The 26,075-nt window shown below is 40.9% G+C and overlaps 1 protein-coding gene across 2 annotated transcripts in view; it reads right to left on the reverse strand.

The window, feature by feature from the left end:
• GABRB3 (gamma-aminobutyric acid type A receptor subunit beta3) overlaps positions 1 to 22,507 on the reverse strand; it is a 114,577-nt gene extending 92,070 nt beyond the window's left edge. The window contains exons 1-3 of one of the 2 annotated variants that reach the window (XM_058850372.1): positions 22,359 to 22,507; positions 22,098 to 22,189; positions 21,876 to 21,943 (exon numbers count right to left, since the gene is read on the reverse strand). In XM_058850372.1, coding sequence (XP_058706355.1) covers positions 21,876 to 21,943; positions 22,098 to 22,189; positions 22,359 to 22,438 — 240 coding nt within the window. In that variant the 5' untranslated portion in view covers positions 22,439 to 22,507. The remainder of the gene's footprint in view (positions 1 to 21,875; positions 21,944 to 22,097; positions 22,190 to 22,358) is intronic. The other variant, XM_058850382.1, reaches the window with a different exon arrangement.
• Positions 22,508 to 26,075: the final 3,568 nt, after the last annotated feature.

Here is a 26,075-nt window from a genome sequence, read left to right on the forward strand (position 1 = left end):
ATTTACTGTTGATACATCCTACTTCCTCCTCTTTTAGAATATAGAATTATCCATAATTTTACCTTTCTAAAACATTAACTGGATTTGCAGAAGACTGAATGCAACACAGGACTGTACCTTGGAGGCAAATGCCTACCTTATGAGGAGAAGCAGTTCAGAACTACAAAAATGCATATGAATTGTTCAAGCAGAAACATGATCTGTAGGAAAAAAAATGTCATTTTGAAAAAATAAATGACAACAGGCCAGGACACGTATGTAAAATGTCCAAAGTTTGCCTGTTTTCATTTCTAATATTATGAGATATCTTAAAGGAAAATAAAACAATAATCCAGATGAACAATGTTCTATTAATCAATCAAAAAGTTATAAATAATTACATGCTTGTCTGTGCACTATTAAATGAATATTTTTTTACATTTATTAGTATCCTTACATGCACACAATACTAGGAGTCTAATGCATCAGTAAGATATACCCAAAATTATAAGGAAAATTTTTTTACGTTAACATGTTCTTAGGACCCAGTACAGAGGTATTTTTGAAGCTGGGATTTTTGCCTGCCTATTTTATTGTATTTCTCAGTGAAATGTTTCCAAAATCAGCATGTTTCTGAAATATTGGTCCTAAGACATGTTTTGCAATCGTCATTCCAATTAATTTAAACAGATTATTTTATGCATAGATATAACTAATATAGTTTAAACTTAAATGATACTACCCTCACACTAAATTATTCTGCAGGCATAGGAAGCAAATGCAACATTTTCCCCCAAAAAATAACCTGACCAAAAGCTGGGTATTTTATAGAGGGCAATCTATTACATCCGTAACTTTATTCTAGTGCACAAAATCTAAACTAAACTAGTGAAGTGTAGCATAGTTGAATACCATCCTATTTTCATTCAAGAGATGATATAAAGCACCTTTAAAAAAAATTTCCGATTGATACAAAATGTCAATTTTTTTCACTAATTTCAGAAGTGAGATATTTCAGATACTGACACACGTCTTGAGTCAAGGGATGATCTCATCAAAGAAACAAGTTTGTTAGCTGTATCGAGTGCATGACAGTGGTCACAGGCCACCATCTGAGATGCATGTCATGTGTCAGCAGCAAAGACAGGAAAAAAACTTTCTGCAGCAATTCAGAAGGTTCTGGCAAGAAGGCAGCTTAGCTTGTTGCTTGCTGCTAGCAGTCTCACTGGAAGACACCACTGAAAATACTGCAACTTCAAGAAAGACTTTTCAGTTTCATCTGGAGTATTCCCTTTCCTCTTTACTATAATTCACTAATATATATGTAGCCACACAAGTTATTTGGGATATAAAATACGTACTTTCCATGGTGGTTAAAGTGTAAAAAACATATTAAATTATTCTATTGTGAAAATAAATGGGAAAATTATGCATCAAGCATAAGATTCAAGGAGATTCAGTTTCTATTTTAAAGCAATTTGTAAAGCAGTCTTGCTCCTCCAGTAGCAATCATGACATGGCTTTTAAAATGCCACATCGCTGCACACACCTGGACCTACTTTCCTGAGCTTGGACAGTAAGCAGAACAGCAGGATCTTAAGAAGTACATAATTACCCCAGTATGGCCCCAGTACTAAATCTGTGCTGAGAGCTTTCTATGTTTCTTGTGATACCTGTGGTCTTACCCAGGAATTAAAAATCTAATCAATGCATGCACCAATTAATGACTTTTACAATCCTGGTATAGAGCAATGCTCAGGCTCTGCTTCAGTGCAACCTGCTTACAGATTGTTTGAGGATATGCTGTTATATCTGTACACACACTGCTGGCTGGTACAGCCAGTCCTCATGCTACACTCTTCATCCTAGGCTTCATCAGACAAAACAGCTCAACAACCCTTCACATCTGCCCTGTCCACAGCAATACTCTTCATTCAGTCATTCAGCCAACTTCATGGAGGAAACCATACCCTAAGAGCAGCAGACCTTTTTTGAGTGGATGTGACTTTACAATGGCTCATAAAGATCTGCCTAATAAGGTGTATTCACATGCTATCTTTTGAGACTAGTCAGTCAGAACTGATTGTAACTATAAACCCTCAGAGAAATATTTTAGAGGTATGTGATGCTTACTTCTCTGATAGTATCTGATGCAATTGGAACTCACTGGGTAGGACTAAAATTATTTTAGGCATGCTTTTTTGGAAGAAAAAAGCTAAAAAATAAATAATCAAAGAAATGGCCAATCATACCTATGCAATAAACTGATTTCAAGCAGAGACCTTCTAGAACACGACATGGAATAAAGTTACAAAACACAGGAGTGGTCATCATGTGCTGAAATACTGGTTTTACCTGTGCTGTCCAAAATAACAGTGACAAAAGAACTTTAAAGCTCGGGCTTTAATACAATTCTGGAATCCTGGAGTTAGCTGTGCCATTGCTTCTACATAGTAGTAAGTAAACAAAAGCCATTTTAAATCTTCATTTTCCCACTTGTGCTAAAGAGATTCAGTGGGCACAGAGATGGCTTTGTTGCACACACACTTTTACTTTGCTAGGAGTGCTTAGCACAGTAGCACAGTAGCACTGTAGTTGTTTCCACGATGATAAAAAGTAGCATCAAAATTTGTCTGCCAAAATATATTGATTTTGAGAAAATGTAATTTAGGAAAAAAAGTCGTTGAAGAAAATCAATGTTTTCTTGCAACATCTCTGTAAATGTTTCAGTATTATATTATTCAGTATTCAGCTTCATATTAAATTAGCAGTACATAGGAAAAAAATCAGCATTATGATAATAATACTAAGTCTACTACTCGGTGTGCTCCTGCCCCCCAGAACTCTTCCAGAAGGCTTCTACAGGGCCTTTTCTTCATACCCTGCTAAACTAAGAGTTTTAATTCCTCAAAAGGCACCTTGAGTCTGTCACCCGCCTGATCACAGCAGGAATCCACAGTGGAGTCTAAAAACTCACAGCTGTCATTAAGGAGGGGTGAAGAATGTATAGGCACTTGTGAATTCTCTTGCACCATCTGGTCATTTGGTCAAAAAGTCTTTAAACTTGAAAAAAAACTCTGGAGGGAATTTTTTTGAGCACTCTGCAGCAAGGATTAGCTTATCCCTTTGTCTGCCCACTTTCTGTTCACCTCCTGCTCTTCAGCACACCTGAGACTACAGCAATTGACTTATCTGGAAAACTCTGCACTGGTTCCAGGGTAGACAACAGCAAAGAAGATGCCGAGGTGAACAACCTGAGAAAGTACATACTGCAAAATTAAGTCTGTCAGTGAAAGGTCTCCGTGTGTAGTAGGAACCACAAACTATATCTAATCTGAGACACTGGGGGACTCATCACCAGCTCCTGATTAAAGCTATTTGTCTTCAGGTGCCATACCTCAAGCATGACCTCACCACAGGAAAATAATCCTGTTTTCCACTTTTTTATGAAGCAAACACAAATTATTGTCCACTCCCTGAGATGCAATACTTAAACCAGAGCTCTATTAGATTTTCTGCCCCAGATTTCACAATGACTTAGCTCTGAAGATTTATCTTTTTCGAAATGGAGGAGTCATGAGCTCTGCAAAGAATACCTCATCTGCTCTCAATTCCTATTCTGCATTAAAAAATACAGATTTTAACTTCTTTCTAAATGTAATACAGTTTCTTTTTTTAAAGTCATCAAAAACTCTCATCTCAGGGATTACACACTACCTTATACCGTGGAACTTGGTATTGTAAGCAAAAGGAGCTTGAGGAAAAGCAGTCTCTATTAATCCATGACTGAATATTCAAAGACATTTGGATTTTCTCTTCCTGAATTCCCAGTAGCATAATTCAAACATTACTTCAGAAAGATTTTTCAGGATTAATGCAATTCAAAGCAAAAGATCTGCTGCTTCGAAAATTCTGGACTCTAGAAAGTCCATTAATTTAAGAGAAAGTTTACAGCTTTTCCCTGTTACAGCTACAGACAGACACAAACTGCTTTATACTGCTTGCACCTGGAAGTTTTCTGACATTCAGAGGCAACAGCTGGCAAAACTAAGCAACTTCCAAAATCTGCACGTGTGCACAGAGGCAGATTTCATGGCAATGTCAGTAGTTAACACTGAGCAGCTCTGAGGATTTAATGAGCACAACTAACAATGATGATGATGAGCATTACAACAGTATGTTGCAGAAAAGTACAATGTACTAGAAAAAATGTGACCAAAACTTATATATAGATATTTCCTTTATGTAGTTGCACATAGGCTAAATAATCAGAATAATTTATTTAAATATCCTTTAGATTAAGCATTAAGAAACCAATTGCAACCACAGATATTCCTGAAGCAAAATCACGGTGGCTGGGAGATTCTTCCAGGGAAACACTGCTTTTTTTTTGTGTTATTCATTAAGCATCTGACACTAACCCCAGAGAGAAATATGATACTGGGCTAAGACACATTTGGTATGAACTGACACAGCAATTCTTACATCTGTTTACCACTGCCACTCACAAACTCGAAACTGCGACTCACAAAGTCGAAAAATGAGAATAAAGAGGAAGGTATCACTTCAAGCTAGTTGCTAATTAAGTCATGAATAAGTAACACATCAGACAGAGATGTGCTTCAGTGTCCCAAAATGAAATGACAATTAATTCTAAAAACAGGAGTTGGTATGGCACTGAGTTATCTATGTTAGCACTGCAGTTCTAATTGGGAATATGCTTTTGAAGTGCAGCTGCCAAATAGTCCCCCTTTCTACACCTTGGTGCATGCTGCAAGCCTGCTCTGGAGCGTGTCACAGAATCACAGCATAACAGAAGGTTCTGGGTGGGAAGGGACCTTAAAAACCACCTAGTTCCAACCCTGCTGCTATGGGCAGGGACACCTTCCACTATCCCAGATTGCTCAAAGCCCCATCCAGCCTGACCTTCAATGCTGTCAGGGATGGGGATCTACAACTTTTCCATGCAACTTGGATGGGCCCAAGCCAGAGGTGCTCTCCATCAGCATACCTAGAGCATCAAGTATGAATTATGCCCACTGAACCAAACCAGAACTACTTCTACAAAGCAAACTCTCAGCATTTAATATGGACATTAATGCATTCCACAGATCCGCACCTACTGGGCTGAACAGTATCAGCCTTTGTCACCAAAACTTGGAGCAGAGCTCAGAAAGACAAGTTCTGTCACTGGTCAGTTGAAAGGATTTAGGACATGTTTTGTCTCCTGTCTGTTGTGCCCCAGCACAAGACTTATAAACCCCTTCAGATGAAACCTTGAGGCCCATCAATGAAAAGTGATTTCCAATTACTTCAAACACATAGTTAACATGACATTATGGTAATCCATCCCCTTACAGACTGTGTTGTTGTACCTTGGATTTGTAAGCTATCTATTCCTCACCCACATCTCACTCGTCAGCCTCCTCACTAGAGCCAAGACACATTTGGGCAGGAACAGACTCTCTGGACCCTGTGAGGTTCTCCTGCAGAGCACACAGGTAGCTCAGTGCCAAGAAGGCATTTTTTAATGGAAATCTTACAGATTGCTGCTAGGAATGGCAATGTCAGTTGGCTTCCTTTTCCACTGATGCGTTTCCAAAATAGACAATTTTCCACTTTTATTAACATAAAGGCTCCACAGTAATTCTACATGGCATTAAAAAAAAAACAAAAACAAAAAAACCAAAAAAAAAAAAAACCCCACCTAATTTGATCAGTACACATCAAACAAATTTTTATCCGTGTAACTTTAATGACATTTTTTCCCTCATCTTTTTGACATACTAAATATGAAATATTTCCTTGGAGTGCTATAAAGGAAAGTGGAAGCTAAATCCAATTTTTTTGCATCACAAAAAAGGCTCTAATGGTGCCAAGGATGAAAAGAATAAGGTGATGGCATCACACAACTGGCCATGGCACCCAGCAGAGACAACCTGCCACTGCAGCACCAGCTATAAGTCAGAGCCTTGTTGAGTCTGGAGCCAAGAACTTTGTGCAGAAAAAAATTCTTTGGGAAAAGCTAAATTGCAAACATCACTGGAGCCTTTTGTCACAGAAAACTGTGGGGAATTTTTACCAGCTCTGAATTCCTGCTGAGAATTCACCTCCATTTAAAAGTTCAACACGTTTGGCTTAGTGAGGATGCTTAATAAGGTTAAATGCAGTACAGACAGTACTTCTGGTACCAAAAAAAAAGCTGAATTTATTAGGCCTGCAGATCAGTAGATAAATTTCTCAAAGAGACTCTATAGCTATCTCTCTACTAGTGACTTAAACATGACTAGAATATTAAACATATACTCTGGCGTGAGCATCTCAAGTCCTCACTATTAGACTATCTCACCCTCCAAAATGGGGTGTCCATATGATAGCTGGGTGTCAGAAGCAACTCTGGCACTTGCAGACTCCTGAGCAGTGCCTGGAAAGCCTGGAAAGAGAGTAAACCACATGTGAGTGCTCCAAGAATTTACTGGTAGGGTTGGTTGGAGTTAGAGTACTCAGGAATGTTTTCCAAAATCTGTTGTGAAGTAACCTAATGGCAGCAATGTCTGTACAAGTCCCCCCACTACCTTTTTTTTGAAACTCGAGAGTTATGGTGGGACAGCAGAAGAAACACAGACACATACAAACATAAAAGCAGGTCAGGGAAATGCAGTTCTTGGGGATATTTCTTCATGGTCCAGCAGTAGCTGTTGAACTGTAGAGTCTTTAATAATTTCTTTAGGATGTGTACTGAATCTAAATGACATCAAGCCTCTGAAGATTATTGAATAATTAAAAAAAAAAATTGCATCCCCTTTTAACATGTTTAGTACTCTCGTTTATTTATTCCCATGAAGAGAAAACAAAGGGAAAAATTATGTTGGACCTACTGGTTGACATAACAAAGCTTTTTTTTTATTCAATAGCTGAAGGGAAAAATGGGAAAAGTCATCTCAAAATACCTTATTTCTCCTCTGATCCCAAACTAGCCAGGCTGAGCCAGCTCTCAGCATGAACTGCAGCATAGTAAGGACTACAGAAATAAGTCTGTAAGTGTCAAACAGAGCCCATTGCACACAAATTCTGTTTTCTGCTCAGCCTGACAAGCTCCTTTCTGTATCTCACCCAGACAGAGAGCATTAGCTCCAGGGAGGTATTTTCAACAACATGCCCAAAGAGAATCCTCAGCTACTCATTTAGTCTCTTGTACTGAGACAACATCCAACATCTAGACCCCAGAAAAGGATCTGGCTATTTTCTAGACCTCTAGATTAAAAAAATCCCCTTTTCAAACATAAAACTTATAGAACAAGGCTAGACAATGTATCATCAGGAATCCCAACTGGCATTATTGTCATTGGCCACTAAAGAGAGTCCTCTATTAACAACAACAAAGATAAGCTGGAGAGTAATTAATGCAAAAGGGTAGGTTTTAGAAACACATCATTTGAGAGCTCCAGCTAATATTCTTGCAAACCTAAGGAGTGATACTGTTCACATCTGTATGAAGATGTTGAACTGAACACCAGCCCCAGTTCCATTACATACTTTGCTGCTTAAAAAAAAAAAAAAAAAAAAAAAAAAAAAAAGGAGTAGGCAGAATGAGACATAAAATTTGTACATATCAAGGGACAAGCAACAGGTTATTTCTGAAAAAAATTCAAAGAAATTAAGATTTGAAGTTTTTGGAATTCAGTTTTGTAATTATACACAGTTCTGCTGCTGCTTTTAGCACACACTCCAATACTCACAGTTCTGGAGTCCTAGTTTTTCAGGGGATATAAACTGAAAACATGCCCATTTCTTGTCCTTCAAAGCACCTGAAAATTCAGGTGATGATACCTAACTACTTAAAAATTCCACTCTTAGTGTGAAGAACTGCAAGTCTGTAGCTTTAGTGCCATCCTATGATGACACAGTGGGATAACTGATGGTCAGGATATCAGCATTAGCACCGGATGGATTTGCTTTTGCCATTCTGTATGACAGATAAGAGAAGATGGGCCAAAACCTCTTCTCTTTGACCACTGGGACTGCACCACTGCATATATCTGACACAGTATTTGGCCTGGAAAGGAGAAGATAATGTGGTCCTGATAAGCCATAATATGCTAAACTAGACTCCTCTGGAGTTTTTTCAGTCAATCAATAACTGCCTTGGAGGATTATTGAATATATGATTTTGATGGCATGGAGACTACAGCTCCTTCTGAGTGCCTGCCTGTTTACTGATGGGTTTTGTGAAAAACAATCAGCATACCCTGCCCCCGCTGAGCGACAATAACCAAATAAAATCAAACTTTCACTCTACTGTGATCATACAGTAATCTAAAAATTGAACAATTCCCTCCCGCCTTCCTTCCTTGCATTCTCTAATGCCATTAGAAACTATCACATTTACGGTATGGCTCAATGCAGCAAAAGCACAGGTAGGAGTATACTGGAGGATTTTTTTGCAAAGGGCTGGTACCACAAGCTTTTTAAAAATATAACCCTTCTTATGTTTATTTATACAGCACAAATGTCTGCAATTCAAGCCAAAATAAATAGACAAATAAAACATTGTGTAATGGTATAATTAAAAATAAGCACTTTCTGTTTTCAAAGAAATTAGCATGCCATAAAAAAAAATTAAAATTAAAAAAAGCTACTGAGAGCTCTGCCATACCAACAGAAAAGGCAACATGGCAAAGGACTTGGGGCTGAGCATGGAGCACTGAGGCCAGGGCACTGGCTGTAGGCAAGGGCATCTTGAAGAATATGAAACAGCCTTACTGGCAGGCAGTTGGTTATGCTGTAAGAACTGATGAAAAAATATCACATTTCTGACAACGAAAGATGACCGGAGAATAACAGACATGAAGACTTGGCAAGGGACAACAGGGACACGATGGAAATATACTAGTGACCACAGCAAGAGCTAGGACAAAATCTAGTTGAAGTGATAGATGACCACAATTCAGTGACAGATTGAAAAGTAACCCTGACACTTTCATCCTTTGATTGCCTTCATCAACATTACATCCAGTCAATTCTTCATCCCCATTATTCCCATGTATCTGAAGATTTATCACTCATTTTTGAAAGGTAGTGTTTAATTTTGTGTCCTCTAGAAGCAAATAAATAAATCCATCTTCTGAATCTTCAGCACTGTTACTGCATTATTGCCATGTTTTATCGAATCCCTCCAAAGTGATCTGCCATAAAGTATAGATTCATCATAACATTTTATTTCAGGTTTGCTTTTGTTTTATGATCATGAAGGGTACCACAAAAACACAGATATATAAGAAGACACAGGATTCAATAATGCCACACATAATAGGGTACAGATGTCATTCAATATTGCTCTGTAAATGTTAAAAACAAGCAGCATATAGAGGTGCAAAGAATTTTAGAACTCATTTGTTACCGTATCTTGCAGTATCAAGCTCAGTTACAGTCAAGCTCAGAAGGGCTAGCTAATTGTGTGCCAGATAGTAGCATGCTATGTTTGTATTTACCTTCATTCAGCAAAGTTTTCAGGGAGAGGGATAGATCTGGTTTTCCCCACAACAGATTTTTTTTTCTTTTTGTAGACCACATTTCTTAGGAAAAGGACTATAAAAATAATGATGAGAAAATAGCACCCTCCTGCTTTACAACACAAAAGATATTCATAATCAAGAGTTGAGAGGAATGAGAAAGAAAAAGTGCAAAAGATTCATACAGGAGGCCTCATGAGATTTGGTCACTTGCTCAAGCTATTAACAAAAATCATTCAGGGACTTTCAGGGAAAAGCAGCAGTAAATTACTGTGACTTCTGTCTTAAAGACAGCTGCTCAGTGAGCACCAGCAGTCAAATTAATGGATATACTCACATCTCAGTAGAGTAATTCTTTTTTCCATTTAAACCACCTTGCTCATATAGAAACCTTTGTGCCAGCAGGTTGCTAAACGACACTGTACATGTGTGTCTGTAAGTAACTTAGATGAATATAATGCAAGATTGTAAATGAGATCCTTATAGATGTGACTAATGAAAGAAAAGCATAACACCACAAGTGCTAGATTACTCCTTGAGGAAGGCTATGCAAAAGGGATCTTCTCTGGAGGTTAGAAGTTTTTCTTTTTAATGTAAAGATCATGAAATCATAGAATTCCAGCTTGGAAAGTATCCCATCTTCTAGATCACTCATGATGATATTAAACATATATTTATAAAACCAATAAAAAATATTATGCTAATGGATAACAAGATTACGTTATGTAAACTTCCGGCTTTCCTTTCCAAATTACAGCACCTGCATCCAATTCAAAAGGCACCCAATGCCACATAAATGGGTATGCTGGGAAAGACATACAGTATTAGCCTTGATGCAGTCAGGTTAATAATATATGAGCATGTGACTAAAGTGGGTCTGCTGGAAAGATAAGCTGATCAACTACCTTAAATGCATTTGCTAATTCACTGCCCATCTTATTATTCCTTTTCTTTTTTTTTCCCTGTCCATTTAAGGAGGATGGTTTATAAAAAGAATTGCAGGCAGATAATCAGCATTTTTAAAATAGCTAAGTTATTCCCCAGCTAGCTCAACCATTTCTCTGGGATAAAAAAGAAAAGAAAAAAAAAAAAAAAAAAGAAAGAGAATGAAATGCCAAAAGAGACACCATTTCTGATTACAAGGAAATGAGATATTTCCTCCTTAAAATTGATTCCTCTTAATCACCACTCGTTCATCACACAAACACACACAGGTACTGCTAACTACTCCTCTACACATTCCGTAAGCCCTTACTGCCCAAGGACAACCTGCTTTCTCTGTCACACAAGGTAAAGGTGAAGTCCAGTCCACCTCATTGGCACAATTAATTTGTACTTACATTCTAGGTATCTAACCAAGGCTGATATGGGACTCTGGTACTTTCTTCAGTTTGTTTTCACAAAGTAATTACTCTGGAAATCCTTCACCTATAGCCTCTTATCTATCTAAACTAAAATGAACAACATCTCCTCTGAATTTAAGGCATGTAAACTGCCCAGTGTAGCTGTCCTGTGTTCCACTTCAAGCTCCTTCTCTTGATCAGTGGCTGTCCCTCACCTTCCACAGCCTTCTGCTCAGTCATGCAGGTCAACACACAGCATCTGAACTGTGTAGAGTGGCTGTCAAGGGGCATGAAGCCAAGCAAGACCAAGAGACAGAGTTCACCCCTTGCAAACAAGTCTGCAACAGCAGTTTCCCAGCATACAGGGAATAGCTGTCCACCTATTTTCTCAAAGCGGAGAAAAAAAGCGCTCTGACAGCTGGGTAGAGTCAAGAGGTCAGGCAGGTGGCTTTCACTTCACTTACTGCCAGAAGGGGAGTAGATGAGCATTTGGCTTAAGCCACATTCACTGTACAGAGAATGGAAAGAAACAAGGTACAATGAATTATCTACAAGCTCATTGAGCCCTACAATGAGCTGTCTTCTAATACAGATCTGCCAATCACACCAGCTGTATCACCCTCTGGAGAGCCACAGCTCTCCCACTGGAAACCTTGGCTACAAAGCCTCACATGGATGCAGTGAATGGCACTTTCTGGATAGATCTAACCTAACAAATAAAGTGAGCCAACGAGCTTTCTTGTCTGAAGGGCAAGTGTTGTTGCACAGCACGATTTGTTTCTATCTAGATTGACTTATTTCCCAGCACAAGTAGCTGCATCCAAACCTGCCTGCTAGCAGAGGAGCTGGCATGTGCTAACCTGCAGAGAGTATTGAACTTGGGAAAGTGCTGGGACAAACCCATGCTGGTGACTTACATACAAGTGCATGCCTGAGCGCAGGTGCTCTGCTCAAGCACGGAAGTCTTGACAATCTACAGATTATCAGGAGCACCACAACTCTTAAATTTAGCAGTGCCACAGTTTGTGGCTCAAAACCAAAACAAAGGGTCATATATACTGTTCTGCAAGTCCTGAAGACATTTTCCTGTGTTAAGTTCCAGCTGTTTTGGGAGATACTTTTGTTATTCAAATAGAAACCTATTGTACATGATTGGAAAATGCTTAGAAAGTCCAAGCGAATAACCTAGGATGCCTATCTGAATAGCCCAGAAGCTAAAGCAAATCACTGCTGATGCAGAGAAAAAAAGATATGTTAATGTGTTTTATAGTATGAAAAAAAGGGTTAAATAAATCTTTTGTATCTTTAACAACTAACAAGTCTTACTGCATTACCCAGTAATATTGAGAATTTAAAAGCAATTTTGCATCATCTATTATTTTCAACTTCAAATTTTTAGTACATTCTAAAAGGCACAGTAGCATAGGAAACCACCAGGAAAAATGGGTCGTCAGAAAACACCAAGATAAATGGTCATCTGTTTACAAAATAACATTTGATTAAGTAGGAAAATTCGTTTACATTTTAGCCTCCTAAATCTGGGAGATTCAATTTCTTACTCTTCCTGAACTATTTTCCCTCTGAAAAATGTGACAGGGGCTCTGATTGCCTGCACAGCCAAGTGCAGCTCCTGGAAGGCAAAGCCCTCCAGGCTTTTTGATTGTGCTTCAGCCCAGTCCAAAAGCATGAGGGACCTTGCCCAGCCGAGCTCAGGTGCACCTGCACTGGTGCAGCTCAACAACTGACATTGCAGCTAAGCAATGAGCTCGCACGCTAAAGCCATGATGGGTAAGCAGCAACCAGAATGGGAGACCTTAAAATATCCCTCATGTGAATAGAACATAGTTATGGGAATGAAGCTCTTCCTTTCCAGTAACTATAGGGTTAACACAGGCCAGCAGAGTAAGACAGTGGGGCTATCTTGTATCTCAAATCAAAGAACAAGGGATGACCTATATTTAACCACATGGATTTGAGCTTGCTTTCAAATGCTATCTTCTCTGTCCTACATGTATTTTGACTTGGAATTCACACGAAATCTACACAAAAAACCCTCTGGAGTTCACACTGTGTACAGAATTCACACGTAGTGCATTAACCTGCTGGCTAATACTACTTAGTCAACTACAGCTCACTCTGCACCAGTTCAGGGCTGTCTTCTAATGATCTTTGAAAAGGCAGGTTAAGAAGGAGCAACAGGTGGAATTCATTCCAGCATTAACTGAAAAGAAAAAGCATCTATCCCAAGTCAGTCAACTCCTCTCATTGCCCTCTCCATCCCATTGCCCTATGTGTACCTCCAGATAGGTACATCAGGAGGGCCAGCCATCCTTGTCTTAAATACCTGTTTTAGAACAAAAAATACTCTCTTACGGCAGTGCTTCTCTCTGTTAAAGGGCACTCTGATGATCAGCTCTGGCTGGATGGTCATACACCAGAGAATCTATTTAAAGCTTGTGAGACAAGTCTTATTCAGAGACCTAACTCCCACTGGTACAACCATTCCGTACAGAGCTTCGTGTTGACATAACTTCACGGCATCCAGAAATTCTACTAGCTGTGCCAGAGGTACCTCTGTCATCTCTGCAGAGTGCTGTATTGTGCCATGGAGACATACCCATGAACTAATGAAAATTCAACATTCATATTAGTATTAAGAAAAAAGTCATTAACTGCTATTGAACTGCCAATTATCCAGTGTAACTGCAGACCTCCCAGCACAGCTGTTTTATCTTCCCTCTCTGCTGTGTGCAATATTACATTCATATTGCAGATTACATTGTCACAGAGACCTGTAACCAGCTTCTTACTGCTGAGAGAACAAATTATTTTGCCAAAGTTATCGGTTCAAATCCGTAATAGTGAATAATGAATTAGACATGCCCAGACTTGGGGATTTTTTTCCTTGCAATATCTGTAGTTATGAGGAACTGTGACATTCAATTACAAATATTAAATAAACTGTTGCTTTGAAATGATTCTTGTTCCAGCTATTTTTTATGACTCTGTGTCACAGGAGAGAAAAAAAGGAAGTTTGTCCTGGATAAGCTAAAGCCCCTAATGGTAGCTAAATATTACTCAACCTCTTCCACTGAAAGTTTTTATTATCCTTCAGTATTGATGGATTGCACTTGATATTGCCCAAGTTTAAATTCTTTATATAATCTTCTCTTTATTAAAAGGAAAACTGTGGGGAAAAGTGAATTGACTCCTAAACAAAAGGTACTCTCCTCAAGTTACAAATCACTGGAGATTGTAAAACTAACCTAGAGAAGTAGTAACACGTGTTCGTTTATTGGTTTCCTCCCCAAACATCCACCACCAGCAAGCAGCAGAGTCGGGACACCTGGCTGTGTGGACCATTGTGGCAGATATGTCATGGTAGTTTCAATGTTTGTCTGCTGTCTTCTGCCAAGCATGACATTGCCTGCTGTGCCTTTATCAAATTGCTAAGCTTTCTGTATCACTACAGACATTAAGTTATCTGAATAAAAATTCAGTGCACTAATAAAAATTTTCATGTAAATATCCCTCTTTCCTTTATCTCTTTTTCTTTCTGTCTTCAAGGGAGTGAAAAAAATTACTAGGTATAGAGGAGGTAAAAATTCATAAAGTTTCTGTCAATTTTCCACTTCTATTAACTTAAATTAGTGCACTTCTTTATTACCTGGGCATGATAAAAGTCTTTCAGCAGAAGTAAAAATAAATAATAATTACATGCACAGAAGTCCTGACCTTGTAGCTTTGCAATGTGTTTCAATGACTACTGTGTACATTAGAATGAACATACATGTGACACCTGGTGCAATCCATGCACAGGTACTGAGAACACAATAAAGATTATTATACAATGTTGGTGACTAATGACATCTCAGCAGGCAAGACATGTACTTGTGGCACTGGCATTTATTACGAATGTCCTATGGGAAACTTCTCATCTTCTGAGGCATCAGCATGATACCAGCAAGAGCATCTGAAACCAAACCAAGACATGCTTGTGAGCACTGACTGAAATAAAAAATAAGTCAGAGCAGAGATTCACAGAAATGGAGTCCTGGAGAACACCTCAAAGCATCAGCTAGCCCAGCCTCTCCAAAGGCAAGAGCAACACCACTGGAAAAGGTATTTATCTAATCCCTTCTTGAAAACCTGAAACAAAGGAGATGCTACCAAAAAATGTAGCTAGATGAAAACCAATTTGAAATCAATCCCCTAATTTCCTTAATCTCTTCAGGTCTTAATTCAATTGGTTCTAAAGAGCAACTGGTCATCATTCTCTCATCGCCAGCATCCTACTTATTGGGAACATTTATTTCTTCTCCCCATCCTATTTTTCAGTGTTAAACAAACCCATTTACTTAAACATCACTGCATATGCCCTGTTTTATAATTTTTTAAGTTAGAAACACTTTTTTCTGTTCTTTATACCTCTTGTTTCTTTCCATCTCCCTGAGAACCAGTGAGGAAACACTGGACACAGCATTCCTGCTCAGGCTTAACTAATGACAAATCAAACCCTGTGTCTTGTGAATGACACTTCTATTTATGTACCCCAAGGTAAGATGCATCTTTTTTCAATTATACTGCATCTGTGACTTTTTCAATTGCTTTAGATTCTGGTCCAGTAAGACCTTTGTTTAGTGTCTTACTGCTTAGCCAAATCTTTATCATTTTAGATAATGAATTCATCGTTCCTTATATAATGCAGCACTTCATGCTTGCTCCTTCTTTATTTGGGCTATTCCTCTAGTTCGTAAATGTAATTTTGAATCCCTTTTTGTCCACGGAATACTTGCAATTATTCCAGATTGATGTCATCACAGATCATATCTATTTCATCAGATGATTCAATGCTGGTAGCTGGAGTTGGCTTTTAAATAGTCTATGGGCACCTCCCAGCAACATTAACTGTCTCTGCATAAGCAGGTACTCCTTCCCCTTCAGAGTAGCTGCTTTCCACTGCAGATAAGCAGAAGGCTGCCATCAATTCCCCCGGACAAACAGGAGTCATTTCCCTATCACACAGTCTGCTACAAGCACTTCTTTCCTTCTCTCTGTCAATAAGAACCATGAAACATGACCGCGATGGAGAGAGAAAGTGAGGCAGGCCAGGGGAGTTCATGGGTGCTGAACTGATGGAGAAAAATGGATGGAGACAAGGAAGAGGATGGATGAGCTTATGGCCAGCTGGTAACTAGAGAGCAGGTAACCTGTGAGACAGACTATCCTCCAGGATCAGTGCCTGCTGCTGTGCCCCTCTTGTAGTGGACGGGTGCTGGCTCATCACCAGCACAGTGACAGCACTCTTTGCAGGGCTATACTGGCTCCAGGAAACGCTTCCCTGCTTGGGCACTACTTCTTTCTTTTTCCTTTTTTCCCCCCCTATATTATCTATCAAATACATACATGTATATATGTATGTATCAAATATATGCAAAATTATGTATGTGGTCTTTCTGCCAATAGTATGATCTACTATTCTCCCTAAATACATTAAAGTATAAAATATATAAAAGCAAAATCAGATTATAAAGTTACATATTCTATTTTATACTCCTGTGATTTATGCTTTATGAACTAGTAATAAGCACTGCACACATGAATCTTCTTCTAGCGAGAAAACGTGTGTTTGCAATATGATTATGTAACCATTGTATCAGAACAACTCCTTTAATTTCTCCATCAGAATCTTCAAAGCGAAGTATGTCAAAACCTGGTTATGATTTCCTGCAGGAGGTAATATCAAGATTCTGTCTGCAAAATAGATAGGAAATATCTGTTTATGGCAGGAAATATAAGCTACATTTATGATATGAAACAGAGGTTACATTTCACTGCGTGTACTCAAAAACTAACCAAGTTTCCTTGGCTGTCTCCATAGCCATTCAGGAAACAAGGACACCGCCTAGAAAGACTAATCCTTCCATTTTAAAAATAACAACCACACAGACATCTAAGATACCTGTTGCAAATTAGTGACTGTCTCCTTCTGATTCCAGAAGGAACCTGGAGGATAAGCTTTGGCTGCACATCTAAGGAACAATTCACTTACCTAAGCAAATGTGTCTGGTGCCATTTTGGATGCCTGAAATATGCAGAACCCCTGCATAGTACAGCAAAGGATCTATACAGGTTCACTTAAGTTCTAGAGAGGCAGCTGGAGTGCAAACAAGTTACCTTGAGACACCTAAAATATCTAAGCAGCACTATTACATTGCTCTCTTTATTTTAACCTCTCTTGATGGCACCACCTGCAAGGCTCAGTTGTTTGACTTTCGGGGGCAGGTGCCGTGTCTCATACCTGGGCACAGCGACATGGCAGAGGACTTGCAGGAGATCTGCAACAACCTGGACTGGAAACCAGAGGGCAAGTGTGATATTGTGAAACCAAAATGGCAGTAGGCACCTTTGCCCAAGCATCCACATTCTGTTCTACATCTCCATTAACTGCACTTGTAGAGTTTGGCAATCCAGCTCTCACTCAGACATCTAATGCTATAAATCTCAATTTAGATAAACGGAATCCACCAAATTTTTTATCATCTCACGTAAAATGTGACAGATTTCATTAGCAGAAGCATGATGTTCTGCACCCTCAGTACTTCAGGTGAAGTATGAATTAATTCACCTAAAAATAATTATTTGTGTATCCCTATCAAGGAAAATAGACACTATTTAGTCTCAATGAGTAGTAACTTCTGCCGACCTTAGGGCAGCAACTAAAACAGTTTGTCAGAAAGATGTCAAAATTGCTTTGAAAATCAGCAGGCACACAATGAAGTCCATATGCATACTTCCAGTTTCATAAAGGCACATGCATAAAAATAAAAATTACAGTGTTAGCATAGAAGAGATTACATCTTTTTTAGAGTGACAGCATAGATGACATCTTTTTCAGAAACAACAACTCATCTGTTTTAAGGTCTGACTTTATGTCAAACTAATTTTCTGACTACAGTATTCTCAAAACAGCAGGACGACTATATAGCAAATGATGCCTCCTGGGTTTTTCTGGTTTAATTTTATCAAAATTAGAGCCTTTCAGAAACCCTAGATGGACAACTCTGAAGTCCTCTCTATAAACAAAGACAATGCAGACAGCACTTCTGAGAGCAATAGCACGTTTCCTATTCTCTGCAAAACATTATCTCTAGAGAAGAAAGGTTCATTTTTGCACTAATCCCCTTGTTTTCTCCATCCACTTTATAGTATTACTTCCCATACACTATGAAACACATTCTAAAATTATAGTAAAATGAAAGCACAGTACTTCAGTCTTCCAGCTATAATAATGACTTTAAAGAGGGTGTTATTTGGAGATTCAATGCATTGATTATTTAACTTCCTAAGATACAAAGTATTTGGGTGCTTGAAAATTGAATGCCTGGAACTAACACGTTTGATTCACAGACCAAACATTAAAGAAGAATCAGACTGTTAAAAAAATTACAAATTGTGGACACTGATTGGAAATAGGCTGACAGACTAGCAAAAGCACAGTAACTATTTCAATTCATGTCATGTGAGAAAAACACCTAAAAACACAGCAAGAAGAAAATACAATCAACCTGAATCATGAAAAGTAATAAAATCTACGGCTAAATTATTGAAATCTGACAACAGTAATCTTCCATACTCTTTAACTGTAAGATGACTTACACTATATTCTCAGTAATACATCTGTTATTATTATTGATCAGTATTTTGTTCGGAGATTTATACTTCTGTACAATTTATAGCAGTTTTAAATGCAATTATTGGTGGTAGGCGCAAAAGGTGTTTAAGTATCCAGTTACACATATCATCTGTGAAATAGGCAAATAAGCAGATTAACCAGGGCAGTAAAGTACACTGACATATAGATATAGACATATGTGCAGGTAATTAACAGACTGCAGCCCTTCCCTGAGCAATGCACTTCTTATATGCAACTTCATTGATTCCCCCTTGCTACTACATATATGTAACTTGAAGTATAAATATTGAATCATACGATTTTTACATCATACATGTTTACAATTTCAATAATGCTACTCAATATTGCCAAGATGTTGTGAAATCAAATAGAAACTGCTTATTTACAACTTCTCAGTAAAACAAGTTGATGGACTGCAATCCTGATGCTTGCATCTGTCCTCCTGATAGCATTTCAGCATCAAAAATAAGGAAAAATGTTAATTGTTCCATGTAATCCAAGGAAGGTGTACACGGCTATCAGTAAGTCTATTCTAAAAAATATCTACAGGTAGCCTGGATGTATAGGGAAAACAACTCTTAGTGATTTTCAACAGAAAGACTAAAACCACACAAATAAAATTTTTAAATGTTGGGAGGCTTAAAAAATAGCTAGTAAATAAAGATTCATAGAGGAATATATTATCTATAAACCTACAGTTTGATTATGAATAGAAAAGAGCATGATACAAGCTGTAATTCCTGTTACAAAGAATTGTCATCATGTCACTGAAAGCTACATGACAGGCTGCCTAGAAAGTAGCACAATGAAACTTGCTGTAATAACATTTTATTTATGTCCATAAAACTGAAGAATGGTAAATCTCTGGTTATTTTATTTTTAATACAGAGATGAATTTTAACAAGCTAATTTATAAAAGGTTACACCAATGTCTAGATTTAAATCAAAGGAATTAATGTCCACATGAATAGTTCACATGAAGAAATTCTTGTAACACATTTCAATAGCTGATGAGGCTAAAAAAGTCAACGTTCACAATATCTGTTTGGGATTAAATGAAAGAATATGTCAAAGTTTAAAAGTTTAGCTGGAAACCAGCATGAAGTTCAACAGCCTCAGGTCTTCAAACCAACTGGGCCTTTTTTTTTTTTTTTCTCATCCAAATTACTACTTTGAATAAATACTTGAGTTATCTTGAAAAGCTCCCTCTCTTCATCCTTATTCACTGTTCATTGATATGTACTCAAAAACCCTTGGAAACCAGTAAAAAGTTACTTAAAACAAATAGAAGTGACCAACTCGGGTAGTATGTGAATATAGCTGTGCTTAGTCAAAGATGACTTCTTTTCCAGGCAGGTGAGACAAGCTCAGCTGAAATTCTGGTTGTAGTAAGATGTTCACCAATCAGATGTTCCTGCTCATTTTTCCTGAAGTAAACTACTACAGCTTTTATAACAAAAGTAGTTTAGCAACTTCCTTCAGAAATACATTATTTGCTTCTGTTGCAAGATCTGTATTGACGTTTTTCTTACTTTTCACTGCTCTGTGAGAGGGCACAGAAATAAACCACTTCTCTGCAGCTGTTCTGGCAACTAATGGGCAAGAGTGAGCACTGACTCCTGGGGCAGCTAGAAACTTAAGCACTTGGTACACTGACACATAGTTTGGGGACACAATGACCATCTTCTTGAGGAGCTCTCGTATCACTGAGGATGTGATTACCCAGCCTACCATAAGAAGCAGTGTAATTACTTACTTTTCCTTACACCCCTGCTACAGTGGGTTGGACAAGTGGGTTGTTATTTAAACCTAACAGGCTTTCCTGCAGCTGGGAAAAAGAAAAGAAAAAGCACAAAAAGCAGCATACATCCCCTCATTTTCTTTCCAGTCTCAGTATGCCTTTCTCTGATATTTATTGCCTCTCTGGCACTTCACATACACAGCGTTATATATTAATTTAATGAGTCATGTAATGCTTCCCTAAGACTGGAACATATCCAGAGGTGGGGAAGGTGGCAGTGGGGAAAGTGAAGTCAGACTTTTCAATTACTCTTCAGAGAGAAGCTTTCATTCAGCTCCCATTTTTTTCTTACTTGAGAAACAATCCTACAGGTACAGAAAAGCCTGTCAAATACATGAGTTGTCTCTGCAGTTGTCTCAATCTGCATGTAGCCTAAGACAAACTCTTGTAAGTAAGAACTATCTTGGCTTTCTTCCCCTCCTGAATGAATAGAAAGCTGGCATTGGTGACACTTTTAACTGCAAACAGGTAACTGTATCTTTGTCAAAAATATATTTTTAGAAGATGAGAAGTAGAGCAAAAGTTTCTCTCTCAGAATTTCAAGTAGAGAGAGTGAAAGTAGTGACAGGATTAATGAAACTACAGAGATCATGCATCAAACCAAGATATGCCAGCTTGTAACACTGCAACTGTGCACTGAAGGAGAGGTAGTGCAGTGTTAGAGTTATATGTACTATAAGAGAGCTCAGCCTCCAAACATGTACATATTATTTTTAATGCCATAAATGTACCTACAGCATTGCAGTGACTGGTCTTCCTACACAAGGAAGAATACAAGGAAAAAAAACCTGAGACACGGAGAGAAGGAGTAACTTGCTCATGAGCATGAAAAATCCACCTCAGATTTAGGATTAGGTCAAGAAACAGAAATTGCAGCTTCTAACCTCGAATCATCAAGGAATACAGACGATAGAACCAAAACGCAGAAAAGCACTAAACACCTCCCTGTCCATCGGTGAACACGACAGTCCCGCACAGCATCACTTTCCGTGACAAGACTTGACTACTATTGAACTATTGAACTACCAAGTCCGTTCACAACCGCGTAGGCTTTGGGTGCTCAACAAGCCTTAAAGCACTCGCACATGTCAGAGTTTACCTACAGACAAGCTGGGATGTTGGGATTTTTTTGCCCCGAACGTAGCAAGAAGCAGGGAGATGCAGACAGCCGCGGCCCTCCATCACCGGCCCCGGCAATCCCGCCCCGCATCCCGCCGGCTGCGAGGCCGCCGCAGGTGCCGGTGGCCCGGAGGAGCCCCCAGCGAGCTCCGGCCGCCCGGGGCTACCGGAGGAGGAGAAGGCGGGTTGATGCAAACCGGCGGCCCGGCACACTCCGGCCGCCGGCAGTGAGAGGGGGAAAAGCGGGGGAAAGGAGGAAAGCGCGTCTCCGGGGAAATAAAGTTTTCAAGCGAAGAGGACAGCGCGCAGCCCCGCCGCCGCCCGCAGAGACAGCAGCGACTTCGTGAGAAAGGAGGGACGAGGAACGGGCGGCCGTGACCCGGGCGGCAGCCCCAGCGGCGGCCGGGCTCTCACCCCCTACTCACCATGTTGACTTCGGAAACCATGTCGATGCTGGCGATGTCGATGTTCATCCCCACGCAGACGGGCGGACCTGCGAGCAGACCAGACCTTTAGCCAGCGGCGAGAGGTGCCGCGGCAGCGCGGGCGCGGTGCCGGACCCGCCGTGAGGGAGCGGCGGCGGCAGCGGGGACAGCTGCGGGGGAGGGGGGCATCGCCGGGCGGAGAGCCCGGGCAGGGCGACTCACCTCCGAAATCCGGCCGGAGGCGGATGTCGTAGCCCTTCAACAATTTATCCACAGTTTCTTTCACGAAGGACATGTTGCCGGGATCGTTCACACTGTGGGGAGAAAGAGACGGGGGTGTCGGGCGGGAGAGGCAGAAGCCGGGGTGCGGGGGGCCAGGGACGACGGCTGGAGCGGGGCGGGAGGGGGAGGGCGGGGGAGAGCATCACCCGTTCCCCTGGAGAAACGCATCCCGCGCCGCCGCCGGGGCACGCTGGCTCCTACCTCTGGGCGCAGCAGACCACGGCCACCAGGACGGGAGCAGAGAAGATCCCGAAGATCCTGCCTCCCCCAAAGCCCCACATCCCTCCGCTCCACGCTCCCTGCGCGCAGCAGCAGCAGCCGCCGCCGCGATCCGGCTGCCCCGGCTGCCGCTGAGGAAGAGGCGGAGGCGACAGTCCCCGTTCTCCCCCCACCTCGCCCTCCCCCCAAAAAAAAATTCTCCACCCCCTGCCCCAGCACCACCGCCCGGCCCGCGGGAGCCGCCCGCGCACCCGGCTGCGCTCGCCCCGCGGCCGGACGCCGCCGAGCCCCGGAGGAAGCTGCCCTCCGCCGGAGCCCGGCCCGCCGCCGCCCGCCCCGCCGCCTTCCCGCCAGCCGGGAGGGGAGGGGACGGAGGGAGGGCGCCGCCGTCCCTCCGGGCGGAGAGCCCGAGGTGGGGAGCGGGGCTGGCGGGGCCGCGGGCGGCAGCGAGGGGCGGCGGCTCCCCGGGCACCGCCTCGGGGCACGCCCGACCTCGGCACGGCCCCGGCCCGCGGGACCAGCCCCGGGGCAGGGGCGATGGTGGCCGGCAGCCCCCGCGGGGTCTTCCCGCAGCCGGCTCCATGCCCCCGGGGCAGGGGCGGGACTGCGGGGCTAGGGCAGCCCGCAGGGTCCCCCCGGAGCCGGGTGAGAGGGGGCTGCCCGACGCCGCGCCTCTGTCCCGGGGCCCCTGCCCCTCGGCCTGTTCTTTTGGGGAACTGCGCCCACCTGCCCCGTGGCGCATCCCGGGAGCGATGCCCGGGGTGAGCCGCTGGGGAGGGAGAAGGAGCTGGCCCGGGAGCCCTGCCTTGACCTGCAGGGGCCTGAAGCTGTCTCTGGCACGGCCAGGGACGTGGTGTGCACCTACAGGTGCCGGGCCTGAGGCTCCCTTCAGCCGTGCGTGCGAGGGTGCTAGCTGCACTGACCGAGATGGACATGCTTTGCCGGGCAGAAGCTCTGCTGGGTTCAAAACCTGTGTGTAGCCAGGCCTGTCATATGGGACAGAAATGAAGGGAAATGGCACCGATACCAGAGATGTAGGGTGAGGGTTGTCGTGTGTGAGCTTCTGGATGCTCTCAGCTTTGTATAAAGCATTGGTTGGGTGAAGACAGCACAGTTGTTATTATTTTTAATCTTCTTCCATGTTAATTATTCCTTTTAGCAGGACTTATTGGCATGGAAACTGAAGAATGTTGACTTAAGTATATTGGTTTTGGTTGCAGAGGCAGCTCTTCACTGCCGGAGCTCTTCACCATGCTCTATGAACATACAAACATGCCCTTGGCCAGCATCTGGTTCTGGTTACATTCTGGCAATCAGTGGCCACTGGTCCATGACAAAGCATAACATTTCAGTAGCCAAGGGAGAAAATCTTGGTCTTTCTATTGCACTTTTAACACCTGTTTTTCTTCCACGTGCTCTCTTCCCTTAGTGAAACTGCTATGAAAAGGATGGACATTGAATAATGCCTTGGTGTTACATACAGGTGAGAAAACATAGACGGCTTTTTTCTCTGTCCTCAACAAATATTGAAAAGAAAGACAAGTGCAATCCATTGTCCTGACCTTGCTGCTGTTGCAGTTAATAATAAAGATCCAAATAAAAGAAGGAGCAGGTGCAGTTTTAAAAACAGTACTAAGCTCTATAGGAAATGCAGAAAAATGTAAGACTAAGGGAAACTGAGTATTGCCAATCTCAATCTTGTGATTTCATGTTAATATTTGGATTTTTAATAGTGTCATAATTACTATGATTATAAAGTAAGTGAAAATCTTAGCTTTTATTTAAAAAACCTTATTAGGCTTATGATGAAAGCTTGAGAATTGTGGTATGAAGCATACATTACTCAAGGGCCCAAAAATGAAAAGTCAAATAAGTAACTATGTAAGTAATTTTAAGGCCCTGGGTTCTGATGGGTTTTTTTAATGCTATAGATGGGCAGTATCGAAAACCAGCTCTTTCAAAGACTTCAGAAGAAGTGAATTTAGGGAAGGGTACTAATTCAATTCTGTCCCCCCTAAATTCTGAAAGTAAGTATTAACAAAAAAAAATATTTCTTATGAAGAGTTTAAAATGGTTTAAAAGCACATTTAAATGCTAATAATTTTTCTTAAATAGATTTTTGGGTTTGTAACAGAAATAAAAAAAAAATAAATTAGAGAGCACTATTTCTGATTTATGTGTTATCCTGGCACTTTGGAAACACATCTGAGGTAGGAATGAATCAACAGTGCTGTAAAGTCTGTCATCTTTTATCACACTTCATTTAAATATTTGTCTTCTTGATCTTACAGAGCAACCATTTACTTGGGAACAGCATAAAGATCATCTAGGCTGGAGCTGATGGAACAAGGAAGTATTTAGTGGATTATGGAGCACTTGTGCCTTGGGACTCTGGGTTCAATTAGGCTTAGCAGTAACCAGAAGATGTTAAAAAACTATAAACAATCAATTAATTTCATGAAAGGTAAAAATCCTCTTGACTTCTCTGTGACATGATGGCATTTGCAGTGGAAATTCCAGTGTGGGTTTGTCTGCAGGAAAGGCTCACATAACTAAGCTTCTGTGGAACAGACCTTCACCAGGAACAGTATTCAAGGATATAGTGGAAGCCCAGACTTTTGGGAAGCTATTTAATGTGGGCAATAAAGAAAATTTGGCACAGAAATAGACTCCTTGTCCTACCCCAGAATTCAGCATCCTGACTTTGCTTCTGGAATTAGGTTCCCAAACATCTCCTTTCTAAAGGCAAGCAGGTTATTATTTCAAGGCATGGCTGGAAGGGAGCCTGGTCCCTTTTATTCACTAAAGCAAAACAAAGCAGCCAGTCACAACCTGTAGATTGTCTAGCCAAGAAAATCCCAAGGATTTTCTTGTGAGATGGGCCCAAACTCCAGGATCTCAGGGTAAACTTCTGTTTTTTGAAATGTTCCACTTTTCAGGAAATAGTTAATTAGGGAAGATGGAAGGAGTTAAAATAACTCTGTGGCCTACTGGTTTGGCTGTTGCCTGGGAAGTACTGTTATTTCATAAATAATCCAGAAATTCATGAATTAATTACTGGATAAAATAAATCAATGTTCAGTGGTATAAGTAACAGAACCGAATTCTCTCCTCCTTTTATGTGCCTTCATCATTGTTCATTCTCACTCCTGACTCTTTTTCCAGTGTACAGTCTTTCTGTCCCAGTAAAATTATCCCTGTAAAAATATGAGACTGTAAACATTGTAGTTCAGGGACTAAAATTCGTCACATTTTCTACAACTTTAGTGAATGTTCCAGCCTTTGGGCCACTGGACAGTTAAGATCTATGCTCCTGATCAAATTTTGTTCAATGAGATAAGCACAGCATGTGTTTTTTGCTTCCTCAGCATTGCCGATATTGTAAAGGGCACTTCAACAGTGGATAAGTCTAAACTGCAAAGGCAAGTGTTATGTGTGAAGGAGCAAAAGGACTGTCCTTGCTTCAAAGCAAGTAAGTGTGGAAGAATACAACTGGCAAGCCTACACCTGAAAGAAATCATCAGGGGAAGTTGGATTATAATGGATTCATCAACTAAGTCTGGGTTAGCAGGTACAGGGGCTGGTCTCCAGAGCATAACTCTTGTTGCTGAGGATCTGATATCCGTGCACACTCTTTTGTTTTGGGTTAGATTTATTTTTTTTTTTCAACCCCATTAGGAAAAGTGGGGAAATCTGGTC

The sequence above is a fragment of the Poecile atricapillus genome, chromosome 1 (genome assembly GCF_030490865.1).
Source record: "Poecile atricapillus isolate bPoeAtr1 chromosome 1, bPoeAtr1.hap1, whole genome shotgun sequence".
In the NCBI taxonomy this organism is placed as follows: Eukaryota; Metazoa; Chordata; class Aves; order Passeriformes; family Paridae; genus Poecile; species Poecile atricapillus.